General features: G+C 41.7%; 1 protein-coding gene across 3 annotated transcripts; it reads right to left on the reverse strand.

The window, feature by feature from the left end:
- Positions 1-307: 307 nt before the first annotated feature.
- Positions 308-16,368, reverse strand: gopc (golgi-associated PDZ and coiled-coil motif containing). Of its 3 annotated transcripts, none has more exons than XM_034527449.1 (9): positions 15,517-16,368; positions 11,362-11,526; positions 8,617-8,640; positions 6,995-7,170; positions 6,241-6,406; positions 6,062-6,157; positions 5,191-5,355; positions 4,906-5,071; positions 308-2,116 (listed from the first exon to the last, which is right to left on the reverse strand). In XM_034527449.1, exons 1-9 carry the CDS (start codon positions 15,775-15,777, stop codon positions 2,001-2,003), a joined length of 1,335 nt encoding a protein of 444 aa, XP_034383340.1. In that variant the 5' UTR covers positions 15,778-16,368; the 3' UTR covers positions 308-2,000. The 3 variants fall into 3 exon arrangements, with proteins under 3 accessions (XP_034383340.1, XP_034383342.1, XP_034383341.1); XM_034527451.1 differs by having other exon boundaries at positions 4,906-5,031; positions 15,517-16,351; XM_034527450.1 differs by lacking the exon at positions 8,617-8,640.
- Between the last annotated feature and the right edge of the window lie 653 nt (positions 16,369-17,021).

Raw genomic sequence — 17,021 nt, forward strand, 5'->3', positions numbered from 1 at the left:
CAGGTGAGATGACTGGAGAAGGCATTGTGTGACATGGTGACTCCTGTTACTTACATCACATAGCTGTTGTCAGTTTTCTGTATACAGTGTGGAACAAACAATAAATTCATCAATGTCATTTTCACTACAACGATTTTACTCACAAAAACTAAGACCGTACTTTTAAAAACAAATAACTCTTTGTTCGACAGTTCTTTTACACTATTTAAATTTATCTTCCAGCTGATGAAAATGTCATCAGTAGTTTGGGGAAGCTTGGTCATGCAAGGCACTGATGACATAAAAAAGGCAAGATAAATACTACAAATGTAATACAAAGAAACCAAACTTTATTTAAAGACTAAATAAATGGAATACATTACCTATAAAGATGCACATTATATGTGTGAAGAGTAAGGAGAAACGAAGCAAGCACCAAGGAAGCTGAATAACAAAAAGAAGGTAAAGAAAGTGACGTGTGAATGCTGGAAGGTCACAGAGTCGTGACGTATTCAGGGTTCACAATCCACTTTACAGTAGTTTATGCTTTGTCTTATTCTATTGCATTACATACGATGAGGAGTGACAGAATGCAATGCGACAATAAAAAAAGAAAAACTAAATACAGTATTGAGCAACACATTGCAAAGAATGATTGCTTTCAATTACATTTGTATCATACTTGTAGTATTGTGCCCCCCCCCCATATATTTAAAATACAGCGACATGCCAAAATATGTTAGTGATGAAACAAAGTTATTGAACTATGGCGTAATAACGGGTCTATTGTACCCTACAGTCACCGACTCAGAAATAGAACAGGGCCTTCAGGGCAATGACAATGTCCTCAAGGACTTCAAAGGCTATTTGTCACTTTTAATAAAACTCTCTTCAGCCTTAAATGGACAAACAGCATAGTTTTCATTATTTGATTGTTTTATTAATGCTGGCTCTGAAGGGCTTTATTGTCTCAACAAGGACCCACTGAACCAAGAACATAACACACACTATTTAACACTGGCATTATGATTCTACTCGAGTTTTAAAAAAGGACTCCAGTTGTTCCCTAAAATGTTAGAGGCAGGTAGGCAGCAGTTCTGGGATTAGGAGGTGCCTTTGAAAAGCTTTATGATACACTGGAAACCGCTGGTTGTCAAATGGTAAGAGCCAGACAGTAAATAACATCAGCTGTCAAATAAGAGGAAAGATTGTTGGTTAATTGAGTCAAAATGAACTGGGATGGATAACTGTAGATACACTTTCACACCGTTTGTCCATCATTCCTCTTAACTTTCCAATATCATATTTGTTCATGTGCTTGTTAAAATATTTAGACCCATGATCATAATTTAACCACAAGCAGGTTTCAAATGTGTTAAAACGTCTGATACGGTGACAACAGGCAAAATAAAATGTTTTTTCTAAAGATATGTTGGCATTTCTGCTTTATCTAACAGTGAGAGACAGATTGGGCCAGAATCAACGCCACGCTCTACCCAGTGAACTACCAGGGCACTGTTTCGCAAGGTTTCTCAGTCTGATTGATGAGTCATGTGATTGGGCATGCTGGCCTCACTCTTGCTTCTTACAATGATTAAGAAGGTTGTCGACAGATTTATTACAGATGAGTCCTTGGCCTCTACCGGGCCCTGTAAGACATAAAGTGTCCTCATTGTGAACTAAAAAAACACAAGCGTTTAACAATGTGTATGCTCTTCCTCCCTGATGTCACTGTGCCTCCATGACAGCTTGGTGAAGTTTCCTCACACATAGCTGTCCTGTCATTTGACATTAGTAAAGCAAATATCCCAAAACATTTATGCTTCTTTAAACAACAATGTCATTTTACCCAAAATCATTGCCTACACCCCCAAATCCCACCATGGGCAAAGGGAAAACAACGTGTATTTTCCCCCTGTCCTCATGCTTGTCATACAATTCTCTGAAGCAGTTCTTTGAAAGGGATTTCCCCACCAATCCGGTCGTTAAATCTCCAAATACAAAACCGCGAGGCTCCGCCTCTAGGAGGAGCAGTCAGTCTCAGGAGTCTTTGAAGAAGTTTCCTCTGCAGTCATCTCGCTAGAGATCCCAGTGTCTCTGGTCTCTGCTCCATTGCTCAAGGACATCTTCTCCAGAGCTACAGGGTGGACACAGATTCAGATGTATAAGAAGTACATGAGATTACTGCTTAATGTCACTTAATGTCAGATCTGGTCAAAACAATCACTTATTCACACCTAACCTGTTTAGTTCTGGACTGGAGCTCATTGATGGTGTGGAAGCAAACAGACCAACCCCAAGTATATAATAATAATAATAATAATAATAATAATAATAATAATAATAATAATAATAATAATAATAATAATTCGAATTTATATAGCGCTTTTCTAGACACTCAAAGACGCTACATAGACAAACAGAACAAAACTAAATAGAAAGACAAGAAGCAAACAAACAGTCTGGAGGTTATGAGGGCATGGATGAGAATGTTAGTGGAGGCAGAGGACAGGGAGGGCCGGAGGCGTGCAATGTTCCTGAGGTGAAAGATAGGCAGTTTTGGTGATGTGGTTGGCGTGGGGTAGGAAAGCGAGGGTGGGGTCGAGGATGATACTGAGGTTGCGGACCTGGGTGGAGGGGGTGACGATGGAGCCATCAATGGTGGGAGAGAAGGTCTGGGCTGAGCGGGTGAGGGAGTTAGGGCCGATGAGTATTTCAGATTTATTGCAGTTGAGTTTGAGAAAGTTCTGTTGCATCTATGATTTTATATCAGTGAGAGTGGAGTTGGTGACTAAGGTGATGGTCTTGGAGAAGAAGCGTAGCAGTGGAGACCATGACGACGGATGATTTGTCCAAGGGGCAGGACGTAAATGATGAAGAGGAAGGGACCAGCACAGAACCCTGGGGGACTAAGTGGGTGACTGGGGAGGTGGAGGATTTACAGTTGTTTATGAATGAATTGATGTCAGTCTGAGAGATGTGAGGTGAACCAGGAAAGGGCAGTGCCAGTTATGCCAAGGGAGTACTGGAGACGTGAGAGGAGGATGGAGTGGTTGATAGTGTTGAATGTGGCACTGAGGTCAAGGAGGGTGAGGAAGCCAGAGTCAGCAGTCATTTGTGATTTGGGGGTGGGGGAGTGGTAGTAGGGGAGGGGGTAGCCAGCTGGTTGTGTATTGGAATAGAAATGAGTTCCATTTGCTGGTGATGAAGGAGGTGGAGCCAGATTGGATGGAGTAGTAAGAGGAGCGAGCGGTGTTGAGGGAATCTTTGTATAGCTTTGTTGGTGAAGTTTGAAGGCATCAAGGTGAACAGTGAGTCCAAGACGTTCCAGTTGACGGCCCTGCACTTTGAGGTGGAGAAGTTGGTCAGTGTACCAGGGGGCGGAGTGGGTGAAGGAGACGAGTTTGGATTTTCTGGGGGCGACGACATCAAGACAAGAGGAGAGTGCATCATTATAATAATTGACCAGGGCGGTGGGGGAGGCAGTCGAAATAGTGGCAGAGGCAGAGGCGGTGGCAGCCAAGGTGGAGGAGAGCGAGGGGAGGATGATGGACTTGATGTTCCGGAATGTTATGGTGCGACTGCTTAACATGGCGGGTGGGATGTCTATGTCCAAGGTGATAGCCAGGTGGTCAGAGATGGTGAGGTCCATGCTGGTTAGATTGCTGATGGTGTGTGTCTTTTTTTTTTTTTATGGGTGGGAAAGTTGACATGTAGGGTGATGTTGAAATAGTTCAAGATGTCCAGGAGTTCTCTAGAAGTTGTGGAGTCAGATGAGTCGACGTGTATGTCGATGTCACCGAGTAGCAGAATGGATGGAGAGATGGCGCAGTTGTGTGAGAAATTCAGACAGATCAGAGGGGAAAGCAGGGTTAGGTTTTGGGGGGCTGGAAATGACTGCAGTGACCAGACAGTTTAAAGACAAGGTGTTCAAATGAGGAGGGAGCCAGGAGGGTTATTGCACTTGCAGTGAAGTTTTTTCGAAATATTGTGGCTATTCCACCACCACGGCCATGGTGGCGTGTCTTGTTAATGTATGAATATCCAGGGGGTGTGGTTTGGTTTAGTGAAAAGTAGTCCTGTTGGTTTTGCCATGTTTCGGTTAAACAGAGAAAGTCTGAGATGAACGGAGGAACAGAGAAGTTGTTGAGTTTGAGGAGTATTGCAGAACCATGCCAGCCGGGGAGGATGTAATGATAAGCTTGAGGTCTTTTGCCGGTAGCCACGGACTTGATGACTGGAGTTGGAGAAGTGACAGGCACGTCGGGATAATCCACAGGCGATCGGAGCCAAGTGAAATAGTGGTGATGGATAAAGCGAGGAAACGGAGGAGGCAGTTCAGTCAACTGCCAATATTAGCTACACGCTGACTGGAGGACAGCAAGCTAAGAGCTAGCTGAAGAAGCAACAGTCAGACTGAATGCACCAGGACAGTTGAGAGGCTATCAGGCAACCAGCCTCAGAGCAGTAGTATGGACAGGAGTATCCAGCAGGCTCGTTGGTAGCCACTGGCCAGCGAGAGACTGCCAGCTAGTTGTCCAGGGAGCAGACGGTAGCGGTGGAGAGCAGGTGCAACAGGTAAGCAAACAAATCCAAGTCGAAGCGTTTGCAGATAATTAAAAAATATTAACCACACTGTTCAATAAAATTTAAATAACTCAAAATATGTTAAATTGTAAATAAGGTTGAATTAAACAAAACCTGTCCCAGACGTCCCCGTTGCTATGGAACTCCCAAATATGTGCTTAGAGCAGGACTTCAAAAGCTACACTTCAAGTCACATTGGACCTTCAGTGCAAATGGCATCCACACCAAACACAGAAACTTACTACAGGTGACATGATGATGATTTAAAATACCAACCCAACTAAGAAGTCCTTACTATTAAACAAAACAAATGTTTATGCTTGACACATACACACTTACCCTGCAGTGATGCGGAGCTGCTGCTGGGTGGCGCTGTGCTGCTGCTGTCCAGCTCATCCAGGTAGAGTCGATAACGATGGCCACTGTCGTCTTCATACTCCACATTCTCATCATCGCTGTCCACCTCTGGAGCCACATACACCACCTCAAATTCTATCTGTCCTCGCTGACACCGATACCATGAATGAGGGAATAGGTGTTGTGTTAGTAGTGTGCGTGCATGTGTGTGTGTGTGTGTGTGTGTGTGTGTGTGTGTGCGTGTGCGTGTGCGTGTGCCTGCTGTACCTGCTGAGACAGAATGGTGACAGCCTCCTTGTGTTTGGCATCTCGCAAATTCATGCTGTTGACAGCAAGGATGGCATCTCCGACGTGCAGACCTCCACATCGGTCTGCAGGCTGACTTGGATGGATCTCTGAGATTAGAATGGGAACTCCGTGCTCCTTTCCTCCCTGGTCACAGAACACATGCAAGTCTTTTTAGCCAGATGTATTGTATGGTGACGCCAGAAATGTTTTACTAATGTGAGAGATGATCAGCCAATAGCACTGCCTTGCTGCCCACGCTTATGTTATTGTTTATTTAATCTTATTCAAAAAGTGCATGTTTTATACAGTTACTTAGACAACCTACTAACGTTTATTCCATGTGTCTAAACATCCCTTATATAGATAAGATAGTGAAAAGTGGAGACAATAGTACGCATTTAAGTTTAGAGTATCAGCTTTAACAAGTGTTTCTAGGAACTGCTGCTTTAAGCTCTTTTTTAAAACCTCCCATACCTGTGGACGGTTTTTACCCTTTATAAGATGCTCTTTCCAAGTCATATCATGGACTTCACTCTCTCAATAACAAGACCAGATAATCCAACTGTTTGTCCACTGATGATGAGGAGGTAGTTAGCTGCTTTTTGGGCGTCATAGCACATGAGGTTAAAAAGGTTAGTGAGGCTCAGCTGGTACTGTGCCCTGGCCTGATCTGTATGGAACAAGCAAGCAGTAGTGAGAAGCACACCTTCCCTGCATTCTATTCACATTAGGGTCTTATTGTGATATGTATTCCCTGCTGCTTGAACATCTTATCAAATATATTGAATTGCTGGCTGGGTGCATTTTCATAAGGCTTTATAGAAACTTAAGGAAGAAAAGCACATCTTACTGTAATAGAGATGCCAAGCCCCTCATGATCATCTTTGACCAGCACCACCTTTCTGATAGGGCCAACTCCCTGGCTCTTCTTCAACATTTCTGGACCCTATAATTACATTAACACATTAAACTTTGGAAGCACAAAGAAAGGTATCCACATTGTCAACTGCTTTGTAGCGTTATACTGACATGCCCCACTGGAGAAAGAAGAGGTTTCTTCGGATCATTGCGCCCCCGACATGCTCGGATGACAGTCTTATGGCGGTGAAGGTGAATCTCTGCCTCCAGTTGGTTCCACAGCTTGTCATGTGCTGGCCCTTTCATGTCACGGCCCAGTAACTGGATCTGCTGAACCCTGGAGGACCAATCAAAACATTAAAGGCTGTCAAAATGTCAATTTCCAAGTGCTCATCCGAGAAAACATGTATTCCGTGTAGTTATCTGCTGCTGCCTCCTGCTTTTTTTTAACTCTAAATCCTTTTTTAAATAATGTGCATTAGTTATGCTTTTCATCAATACACCTGAGAAATATATTATCCATGGCTTCTGCCTTATTTCACTCAAGTCCAAAGCACCTAGCAGCTCCTATAACAGCCTACAAATGTTTACCAGGTATTACAACTCCTTGTGTGTTGGAGGGATTAACAGAAGGAAGAGGGCTCAAAGCCAAACTGGCAACCAGGCATCGGTTTTTGGATGCCTGGACAAAAAATATGGATGCCATTTTTAGTCTACTTATATTTTGAGTTATACTATGCCGTTATTAATCAGCTAAATAATGAAAGTATTACATGTATACATGTCCAAGAAATTGTCAAGAGTAATTGTCATTACTGAGCTTGTGTAGCACCTTTGATTATTACACTAGTATTTGTGCACATTATGATTCCACACCTAGTCAATATAGTGCTGTATTTGTTGATAATATCATTGCAATCAATACCTGCCAGCCAGTTCCTTGTCCAAGTATTTGGCCGCCAGTCTGGCTCCGTACACTTCGGCCTGCAGTACTGCCATGTGTCTGCGAAGAGCCTCATTTTCTTTCTTAAATAGTTTTACTTCTGTCCCCAGTCTTGCCTCTGCTAATTTCTCCTTCTTGCTGACCTCGAGTTCCTGCTCCTGGAACAAGCACATCACATGTGAACACCACACACCTACACAACACAACAAGCATCATAAGCAAGATGAGTGAAAATCATGTTCCAATCTCTGGCAGCCAAATACACTACCATTTAATTTCATGTAATGGTAAATGGACCTGTACTTGTAGAGCGCTTTTCTAGTCTTCCGAGCACTCAAAAGACTTTATCACTACATGACATAATTCACCCATTCATCCCCATTTACACATTGATGGGAGGAGCCACCTGCATTCATACACACATTCACACACACCGTAGACACAGCTACGGGAGGCCCAAGGACACATGGACATGGGCTAGCAGAGCCGGGGATCAAACCACTGATCCTCTGAAGGACGATCCTGCTCACCACTGAGCCAGTCGCCCATGTAAAGTTTCCTTTGACCAAAAAGTTGAGCAATGTCAATCTGTATATTACTAGTTGTTGTAGAGTTAGTGAACCAAATGAGAAGATTACTCACTCACATTCTTTTTTTCCTGTGATGTAAACATATTGCTTCCATAATGCACTGCAGCTGAAAAGCCGATTCACTTATTTATTACTTATTGCTTTATTACTTATTCACTTTATACTTATTGATACTGTAAGAATCATCACAAATGTATTCTTGTCTTTTGTTTGTGTTTTATTGTGGAAACAAATAAAATCTCAGAAATCTTGCCAGAAGCTAGCACAAAGGCCATCACCAATAAGATCTCTTCTTTGTCCCTGCCCTCCAGGAATACAGAGGCAGGTGCAGGTTGCTTATTTACAGGTTTGCAAATAGACAAGCTACTCACTAGCTTGTCTGTGGACATGAATGGTGGTGGCCAGCCATCATACCTGGGGCTTGATATTGTCATCGATCTACTATTTAAGAGTGCACATTGCTCTCACACCAACTCTAACAATTCAGAAGCCTGCAGCTTGTCTCTACTCCTACAAGTCAGGCATGAAAGCATGGCGCCTGCCCACAGACTCATAATGCATTTAGTAAATGTATGAAAAGGGGAAAGTGCTGTCAACTGCACAGGCGCTTCCTCTAACATTGCAAACACATGCAGTTTAGCTCAGTGGCCACTCAAAAAATTGCCTATAGCAATTTGTGACATTTTTACAAAAAATGTGTTGTTGTTCTTGCATTTATTGGTAATTGGAATTCTGTATACCTAGATTTTCTGGCTGTTAGTTTGAGAAGACCTCTTAACGTACTCTTAAATGAGCATTTCGAACTGTAAACCTAATGATATGACTGTATTGTCATCGTTTTATTTTTCACCATATTCAGAAAAATCTGCATTTCATCCCTCTCCCTGAGCCTTTTTCTAAATGATGCAGTGAGTGTAGTTAGACGCAGACCTGGAGGTACTGTTACACAATCTTGATTGAATCCAAACTACTAAAACCTGATTTCCTGCAAAACACATCAACGCAGAAACTTACCATCACTTCCAATGTTGGGGCAGGCTTGAGGTAAAAGAGGCAGAAGAAGAAAAGAAAGATTTTTGAGATTGTGGGAAAGTTCACCATTGAATACAAGTGGTGGATATATTGTAAAGCAGCATGCATATCACTTGAACATAAATAATAAAGGCAGTGGAAGCAATGAAAGAGCAGTAGGGAGTAGCAAAGCCATAGCAGCCTACACTGGCCCGCACCGCAGCTGAAAAGTATATTGTCCTTAGACTACAGTGTTTAACTTAATTAATTAGGCTTTGGTCAAAAACACTTCTAGAGACTTCTACAGACAACGTGTAGGCTCAGCAGCAGGCTTGTCTAATGTTGAACACTTTGTAATCCAATATTTATGATCTCAATAAGGGAGGAAATTATATTGGTATAATAAATTATTACGATTGCTTTCAATAATAATCCATGAACACCCTGAAATACCCTGCTGGTGTGCGATTGTGGCTTAGTGGTGAGCAGGGTCGTCCTTCAATCAGAGGATCGGAGGTTCGGTCCCTGGCTCCGCTAGCCCTAAGTTGGTTTAAATCCTATTTATCAGATCGATCTCAATTTGTATTTATGAACGATGAAACGTTAATCACGGAGTTCCACAAGGTTCTGTGCTTGGACCAATTTTATTTACCTTATATATGCTTCCTTTGTGCAATATTATCAGGAAACACTCCATAAACTTTCATTGCTATGCAGATGATACTCAATTATATCTATCCATCAAACCAGAGGAGACCAACCAGCTCGCTAAAATTCAAGAATGTCTTAAAGACATAAAAACATGGATGACCTGCAACTTCCTGATGTTAAACTCAGACAAAACTGAAGTTATTTTACTGGGCCCTGAACACCTCAGAGATCAATTATCTGGTGATGTGGTTTCTGTAGATGGCATTGCCCTGGCAACCAACACCACTGTAAAGAATCTCTAGTTATCTTTGACCGAGACTTGTCCTTTAACTCCCACGTTAAGCAAATCTCAAGGATTTCATTTTTTCATCTACGTAACATTTCAAAAATCAGGCACATCTTGTCTCAAAAAGATGCAGAAAAGCTGGTTCACGCATTTGTTACTTCCAGACTAGATTACTGCAACTCCTTATTATCAGGCTGCTCTAATAAGTCTCTTAAATCCCTCCAGTTGATCCAGAATGCTGCAGCTTGTGTACTCACACAAACTAAGAAAAGAGATCACATGACTCCTGTATTAGCTGCTCTGCACTGGCTCCCTGTAAAATCAAGAATCACATTTAAAATTCTTCTCCTCACCTACAAAGCCTTGATTGGTGATGCACCATCATATCTTAAGGAGCTTGCAGTACCATATTGCCCCACTAGAGAGCTGCTCACTAAATGTGGGGCTACTTGTGGTTCCTAGAGTCCTAAAAAGTAGGATGGGAGCCAGAGCCTTCAGTTATCAAGCTCCTCTTTTATGGAACCAGCTTCCACTTTCAGTCCGGGAGGCAGACACAGTCACCTCATTTAAGAATAGACTTAAGACTTTCCTCTTTAATAGCGCTTATAGTTAGGGCTGAATCAGGTTTGTCCATGTTCAGCCCTTAGATATGCTGCTAAAGGCCTATAGGCTGCTGCGGGGACATCTTAGGATACACTGAGCTCCCCTCTCTCCTTATGGATGAATTTACATCTCTCGATTGCACATTATTAACTCTGCTTCTTCCCCGGAGACTTTGTGCCTTCTTGCCTCATAGGGTCCATTGGACTTGGCTGTGTCTGAAGCTGGTCCTTGGTCCTGGGTCCTTGCCCCTGCTTCCAGCCCCTGGCCTGAATGTGTTGTAACTCTAACTCTGTTCATCTGTACACATGACATCTATTGCTTCTGTCCATTCGGGCAAATTTGTAATTTGTGATGTTGGGCTATACAAAATAAACTGAATTGAATGAATGGGTGTGAATGGGCTAATGATGTCATGTAGTGTTAAAGAGCTTTGAGTGGTCGGAAGACTTAAAAAGCGCTATACAAGTACAGGTCCATCAATAAATCCAGGTCTAAAGTTAAGATGAGGTTTTATGCTGACACATCCCAAACCCTAACTAAGAAACTAAATAGAGAGAAGTGACTAAGTTTATATGTGAATGTGAATTTAAATCTGCACGGAAGTTTATATGTGAATTTAAATATGCAAGGATATATTATTCAAGAGGGTTTTTTGAGAGCGTTGGTGTTATTCCTCCTCCAGATAACGTTACATGTCGTCCTAAAAGCAGGAATATTCCTACTGGACTGGGCTCGGTCTATCTGGAATGGTAAATGGTCTTTTCTAGTCTTCCAACCACTCAAAGCTCTTTAACACTACGTGAAATCATTCACCCGTTCATACACTGATGGGAGGAGCTACCATGCAAGGGGCCACCTGCCCATCAGGACTAACTAACATTAACAAACGACCCTGCTCACCACTGAGCCACAGACAAAATTGGAAACCTCTCGCCGACACTTTCACACTGAATCACAAACTGCAGGAGTTTGTTGAAGCTTTTTTTTTTTTAAACTAACTTGGTCAAATGTAAGACAGTCAACCATATTGTGCTTACATGTTGTTTAACTTTGCCATCTGGCTGCACGGTTGTTTTATGTCATACCAACCCCCTCGCTCCCTGCATTTTCTTTCTGTATCTATACTGCCCCTACCAAAAAAAAGGCCACATGCACATGTTTATTGTTAACATTGAAGGTTGTGAACAACATCTCTTGCCCCTACCTACCAGTCTGTCTTTAATGGAGTCAGAGTCCTCAGCATGGCCTTGCTTGGCATGGAGCTGCAGCTGGAGAGCATGAAGCTGCAGGAGCTGGTCATGGACCTCCCTTTCTATCACTTTCCGCTCAGCCTTAGCCTCAGTCAGCTCAGAACGCAGGTCCACTAGCTGAGCCTATGGTGGAGAGATAAGAGTGTGGTAGAAAAAGGATTGTCAGAACATCACGCCAAAGATTCCAAGTCACACAATGTCAGTTCTTAAAGCCATTCAACAGTGTAGGATCCCGCTAATGAAAGCATCTATGTTCTTTAGGTCTGCCAGAGGATGGACACATTTATAAATAATGTCTCCTTTATAAAGCTTATTGTCCACCAAAAACAAAAACCAAGTGTATAAACTAGCCTTTGGTTTTATACATTACTTGAAACAATGTTTCATTCCTATGGGCTGAGAAATTGTGTGTCAGACATAACCATGAGAGAAGCATTTTAGATCTGTATTCAGATTTGCAAGTGTATTTGAGATTTGTAAATCAGTTAATGTGTACAAAGATCCGTGAGTACAGGCAAAACTGTAAATGAAAACATAAATCTGAAAATGCATCTGACGATTGTTGTCCGCCAAAACTCTGTAAAATATGCCCCCAAAAAAATCAAAAACAATATATTAGACTGGACCCTTGTAGACCAGCTGCTAGAACCAAACAAGAAAGGGATCTGTATGCCTGTATGGATCATCAATCGGCAATTAGTATTAGTGGCAAAAAAGCTCATCTAAAAGTTAGATTTGATCCCTTTTATCTTTTGAGCAGATCCGATCTGTGAAACAATCTGTGAATTTGAGCCATGATGCGACCTAAACTATCAGGGATGCAGGGAAACATATCTTTAAAAGCCAACACAGAAGTTACCATTGCCCTGGTTCCCTCTACAAAAGGTCCATGGGATTTTTAAATTCAATTTTTGATTATTGCAGCAATTAAGCTTTGTGTAGAAAACTTGCACGTTTTGTTCAGCAAGATAATCGTCACCACATTTATGATTTTTGAAGTGTGAATTTCAATTTCATTCAATCAGCAGGAGCAACATGAGCATGAGTACAAACAAGGAGGCAGTAGAGGCGGACTAATCGGAGTGATGACGTTTAGTCGTCTCATTTAGCCACTTGTGAACTTCTGTTAGCCTTTTATGAACATTTGGAACAATTCAATACTTTACAAATGGACAGTACTGAGCATTTTCTCGTTAATTTAAATGTTTAGATTTTCTGATAAATTTGAGTTAGTGAGTGCTCGTTATCAATTTAGACAACGTAATTGTGTATCAAGATATCTCCATACATAATATATCGTAATATTATTCCATTGAAAGAGGATGAATTATCATATTGAATTATCGCCCAGCCCTCTCTAAATGGAGCAAATTTTGAAAAATAAAATGACTAGCATGTTAGCCATTGCAACATCCAACACATTTTTATGGAGGTTGCATAAACATATCTATAAATATCTACAAATGCATATAAATATCTACATTTTCCACTCAAAATATTCAGTTCAATTAAACAGGGGGCAGATAACAAGTATTAGATTGTATCCAACAGGTTGTTCAGGTGAGTATTGATCTTGGCATCATGGTCACAAAGAGATGTGTATCCAATATCATACAAATGGCATTAAAGGGATGTGTGAACCACAGACCGTATTTCAGGCAACTAACCCCAAAAGCCATTGACGTTGAGACAAGGGAACAGAAAATGAAGTCCTCACAGCTGAGAGCAAACACACAGATGTCCTACCGGTGGCGTACCACTCAAATGTCAATTCTTAGTAATATGTCACTGGTGTTACACGGCCACATGGCACCGGCCACCACTATTATATATGACAATTCTGACTAGAACATGCTGCTGCTGCTGTATATCTTAAAGTTGTGCCTCCAAATCCGTATCCAGGTAACCAGAAACAACATAGTTCTGAACAACACAGTGAATGCAATATTTCATATATGAATATGAAATATTCAAAAGAAACATTGATACAACTGATGATGCATTCAGAAATGTTGGTTCATGTTGTGCAAAGTGAGGAAGGAGATAGTATGCTGTATCTCACTTCTCCTTACCATCCATGTTTGCATTAGGAAACAGAAGCACAATTTGCGAGGCAGGGTTTTAAAAAAATGTTGTTGTGACATTCTTATTTCATCCAGATGTTTAGAATAGTTGTAGAAGATTTTAGAAATACCTCTAGAACAGCAGGAAATTATTTTACAATCCACCCGCTGGATTGTAATGATTGTATTTTCAAATCGGATGCTTAGCTCTTTAATGTAACTCTGCAACTCCACTGTAATGTTATTGGTTCTATGTGAGAAGCTCAAACTATGGCTAGTCCAATAGTAGCTCCGGCTAGCTACGCTTACTCATCTCTCAGACGAACATACAGTGTATCAATGGCAGCTGACTACAGCGGGTTGTTATCTTCCGATCCATGGAGTTGTATGCCGCTCCTGTTCCACCAACATGCACCGTTTCCTAATGAAAGGTGCAGCTAGAAAGTGGCACCTAATAATTGTGGAAAAGACTAAGCAGGAAAAAACAAACAGCTCTCGCACAATCACCCCGTATCGTTGCTAATAGATTCTGCCAGTCCTATGCAGAATTGTTTTGTGATTGTGCGAAAGCTGTGACTGGTTTTATTTCCACACTTTAGTCTTTTACACAATTATACGGTGCAGATGATGAAGATTTGCCAGATGAAGTGAGTGGAGGAGGCAGAGTGTGTAACAATCCCCTAACAGATTCCTGTGAGCTCTGATACTTGCATCGGATAGCTATTTTCGGTTTGTCTGTGTTTATGTCCCTATGGAATAAACCATGAATTAATCAATTAAGTTGTTTTAACTGCAGTGATTTTAACACACAAAACTAAATTAAGTACTCGATATCTGCACAGCATTAAACAATTATTGATGCTCTGATCTGCAATTATTTTATGCTATTCGACATTATCTTACAGATGATGAAAATGTAACGTGTGATATGCAGTGAAATTAAGTAATTCATTAAATCATCATCATCATAATATGCCTCTCACAGATAATTTCTACAATCTGGATCCATCACCACCTGCATCACCAAATTCCTATGTCTTCTATGCAGAGGTCAGAGTTCAATTCAATTCAGTTTCTTTTGTATAGCCCAATATCACAAATTACAAACTCCCCTCAGAGGGCTTTACAATCTGTACACATACGACATCCCTGACCTTTGACCTCACATCGGATCAGGAAAAAATAACCTTTGACAGGGAAAAAAGGGAAGAAACCTTCAGGAGAGCAACAGAGGAGGATCCCTCTTCTAGAGTTGCCATACTGATGGGCAAATTCTCCTGTACATTTCTGTTTTTATAGACCACAGCTTTTGCGTGGGAAGTTGACTTTCAGGCCGACGGTTATAAATGAGGCCCCAGGCGATCTCACACACTGGTGCACCAAACCGGACCGGTAACCGGACGGCTGTAACAGAGGTGTTGGATTGATACATTCGTATAACATGCATATTATGCCATGTATTTCTAGTAATATTCTGCAACATGTACTTACTGTGTGGTCATGTTCAACCATTAAACATGCCATGCCAAACAACATACTATTTGATTGGCTGTCTCACAGGTTCTGTTTTTAATTAGTCAGACTGGCTACAGTGGCTAGGCTAACAAAAGCCATGTCAGCATAGGCTAATGTTAGCTCTATATTAGCTTAAGGGTAACTACATCGGTAAGTAAAAAAAAACACTTTACTGTCATTGCACAAACAACCCACCAAAGCGGAGAGAAAAAAAGCTCATTTGCCTACGGCCATGTGCACTGGTGTAACGTCACACTTTAAAGCGGCACCTGCCGTATGCAAACGGGATGCCGTTGCAACACGAGCGTCATACCACCTCAGTGATCTGCATGTGAACAACAGTGGCTATAACAGTGGTCACTTTGCATGATCGTCATATGCAAGTGGAGAGTAGGACGCCTGTGACATAAAGTTACCGTGTTCATGTGCCATAAACAAATTATAACGTTGTGCCATCAATCACACGCACTCGGCAGGAGAGCTCAAACCATGACTAACGTTAGGATTAAGTGTCAATCATACAAAAGTTACTCACTTCTAGTTTGTGGTTCAGTTGGAAAACCGTCTGGGTTTTGTGACAGAGCTGAGCGAAACAGGAGCTCAAACTCGTCATCTTCTGCCGACCCTCGTACGTGATATCGACTTGATCTGGGTCTATTTCTCCGAGCAGCAGATCAACGTCCACGAAGGCCTTGTCAAACTCTTTCTCTAGCACTTCTAGCCAGCGAAACATAGACATACCTGGACCCAGGCCTGATCTCTGAGCCGCCGGGGAGCATCCAGCCGAAGCGGACATGGCTAGAGCACAATAGACCCCTTACGTTAACGTTAGCTTACTAGCTAGATAACTTTGATGGGGAGTAACGTCAACGTTAATGAACCCCTCTCTGTTTACAACAGCAAAATAACAGTCGAGATAATGTTGAAACCTGATGACTAGACTGCGTGTTGAGTCAGCGCAGACAAATTGGCGTACGTTTCTGATTCTTGTGTAAATCCTTTGCCTGACCAGGAAGTCCCACATCAGACTAGCGATTGTATCTGTGAGGCGATTAGTACGGTCTGCCTCATTCCAGTGAAAAGTAATGGATAGCAGAGCGAGCTTTGGCCGCCCGGTGGCAACACCCCGTACACCCAGTGTCTGCCAGCGACTGGCGAATAAGTGCTAAATCATATTGTAGCGACCCTTGGTAAGGAAAGCTACGAGACGTGCTCTTACTTGTTCCGATGTATTAGTGGACAGTACACAAGCTCGGCTACTGTGGGCCGTAGCCTACGCCAAAACAACAGTCAACACCGTTAAATATGATACACGCAGACCTAACGATGAACTCTCAACAGCTAGCAACACAAACAACATCCCACTTCACTCTAACTGCCAATCACTGGTGCGCTGCTTCTTCTTCTGGGGTTTTTATGGCGGATGGCATCCAACAAAAGGTGCATTACCGCCACCTACTGTACTGGGGTATGGACCAGAGTTCTCTACCCCTCCAAAATTGAAAAGAAATTAAAAAAAAATTAGAAATAATGAAAAACTAAATATATATATATACATACATACACACACATATAATGTTGACTCTAAATATTCCAGAAGAATCTTCCAACATTCATCACTAAAGCTTTTGTTCCTTAATTATATTTCCCTCTCCCATCTCTCTTAGCCCATTTTTTGTATTTCTCTCGCTGACTCGTACCTCTGACAGTACAATAAAACATAATCCACCGTTTCTTCTTCTTCACGGAAGTCACACTTTCCATTATTATGTTTTTTAATAACATAGAGGTAACTATAAAGACCATTATGCCCATTCCTTAGCATTGTCATAATCCTCTCCTCTTTGCTATGTTGTCCACTAGATCCTGCACTCCCAACCAATGGTTTATTATTAAACAGATATCTTTCTTTGCGCCCTTTTTTCCATTCATTCTGCCATATCTTTTGGATTTGTCCCTTAATCACCACGTTATCTTCTGACTTACTTATATTTACATTAACAATATTTCTCCCACTCTTTAATGCCCTTTTGCTGCTTT

The sequence above is a fragment of the Cyclopterus lumpus genome, chromosome 24 (genome assembly GCF_009769545.1).
Source record: "Cyclopterus lumpus isolate fCycLum1 chromosome 24, fCycLum1.pri, whole genome shotgun sequence".
NCBI lineage: Eukaryota > Metazoa > Chordata > Actinopteri > Perciformes > Cyclopteridae > Cyclopterus > Cyclopterus lumpus.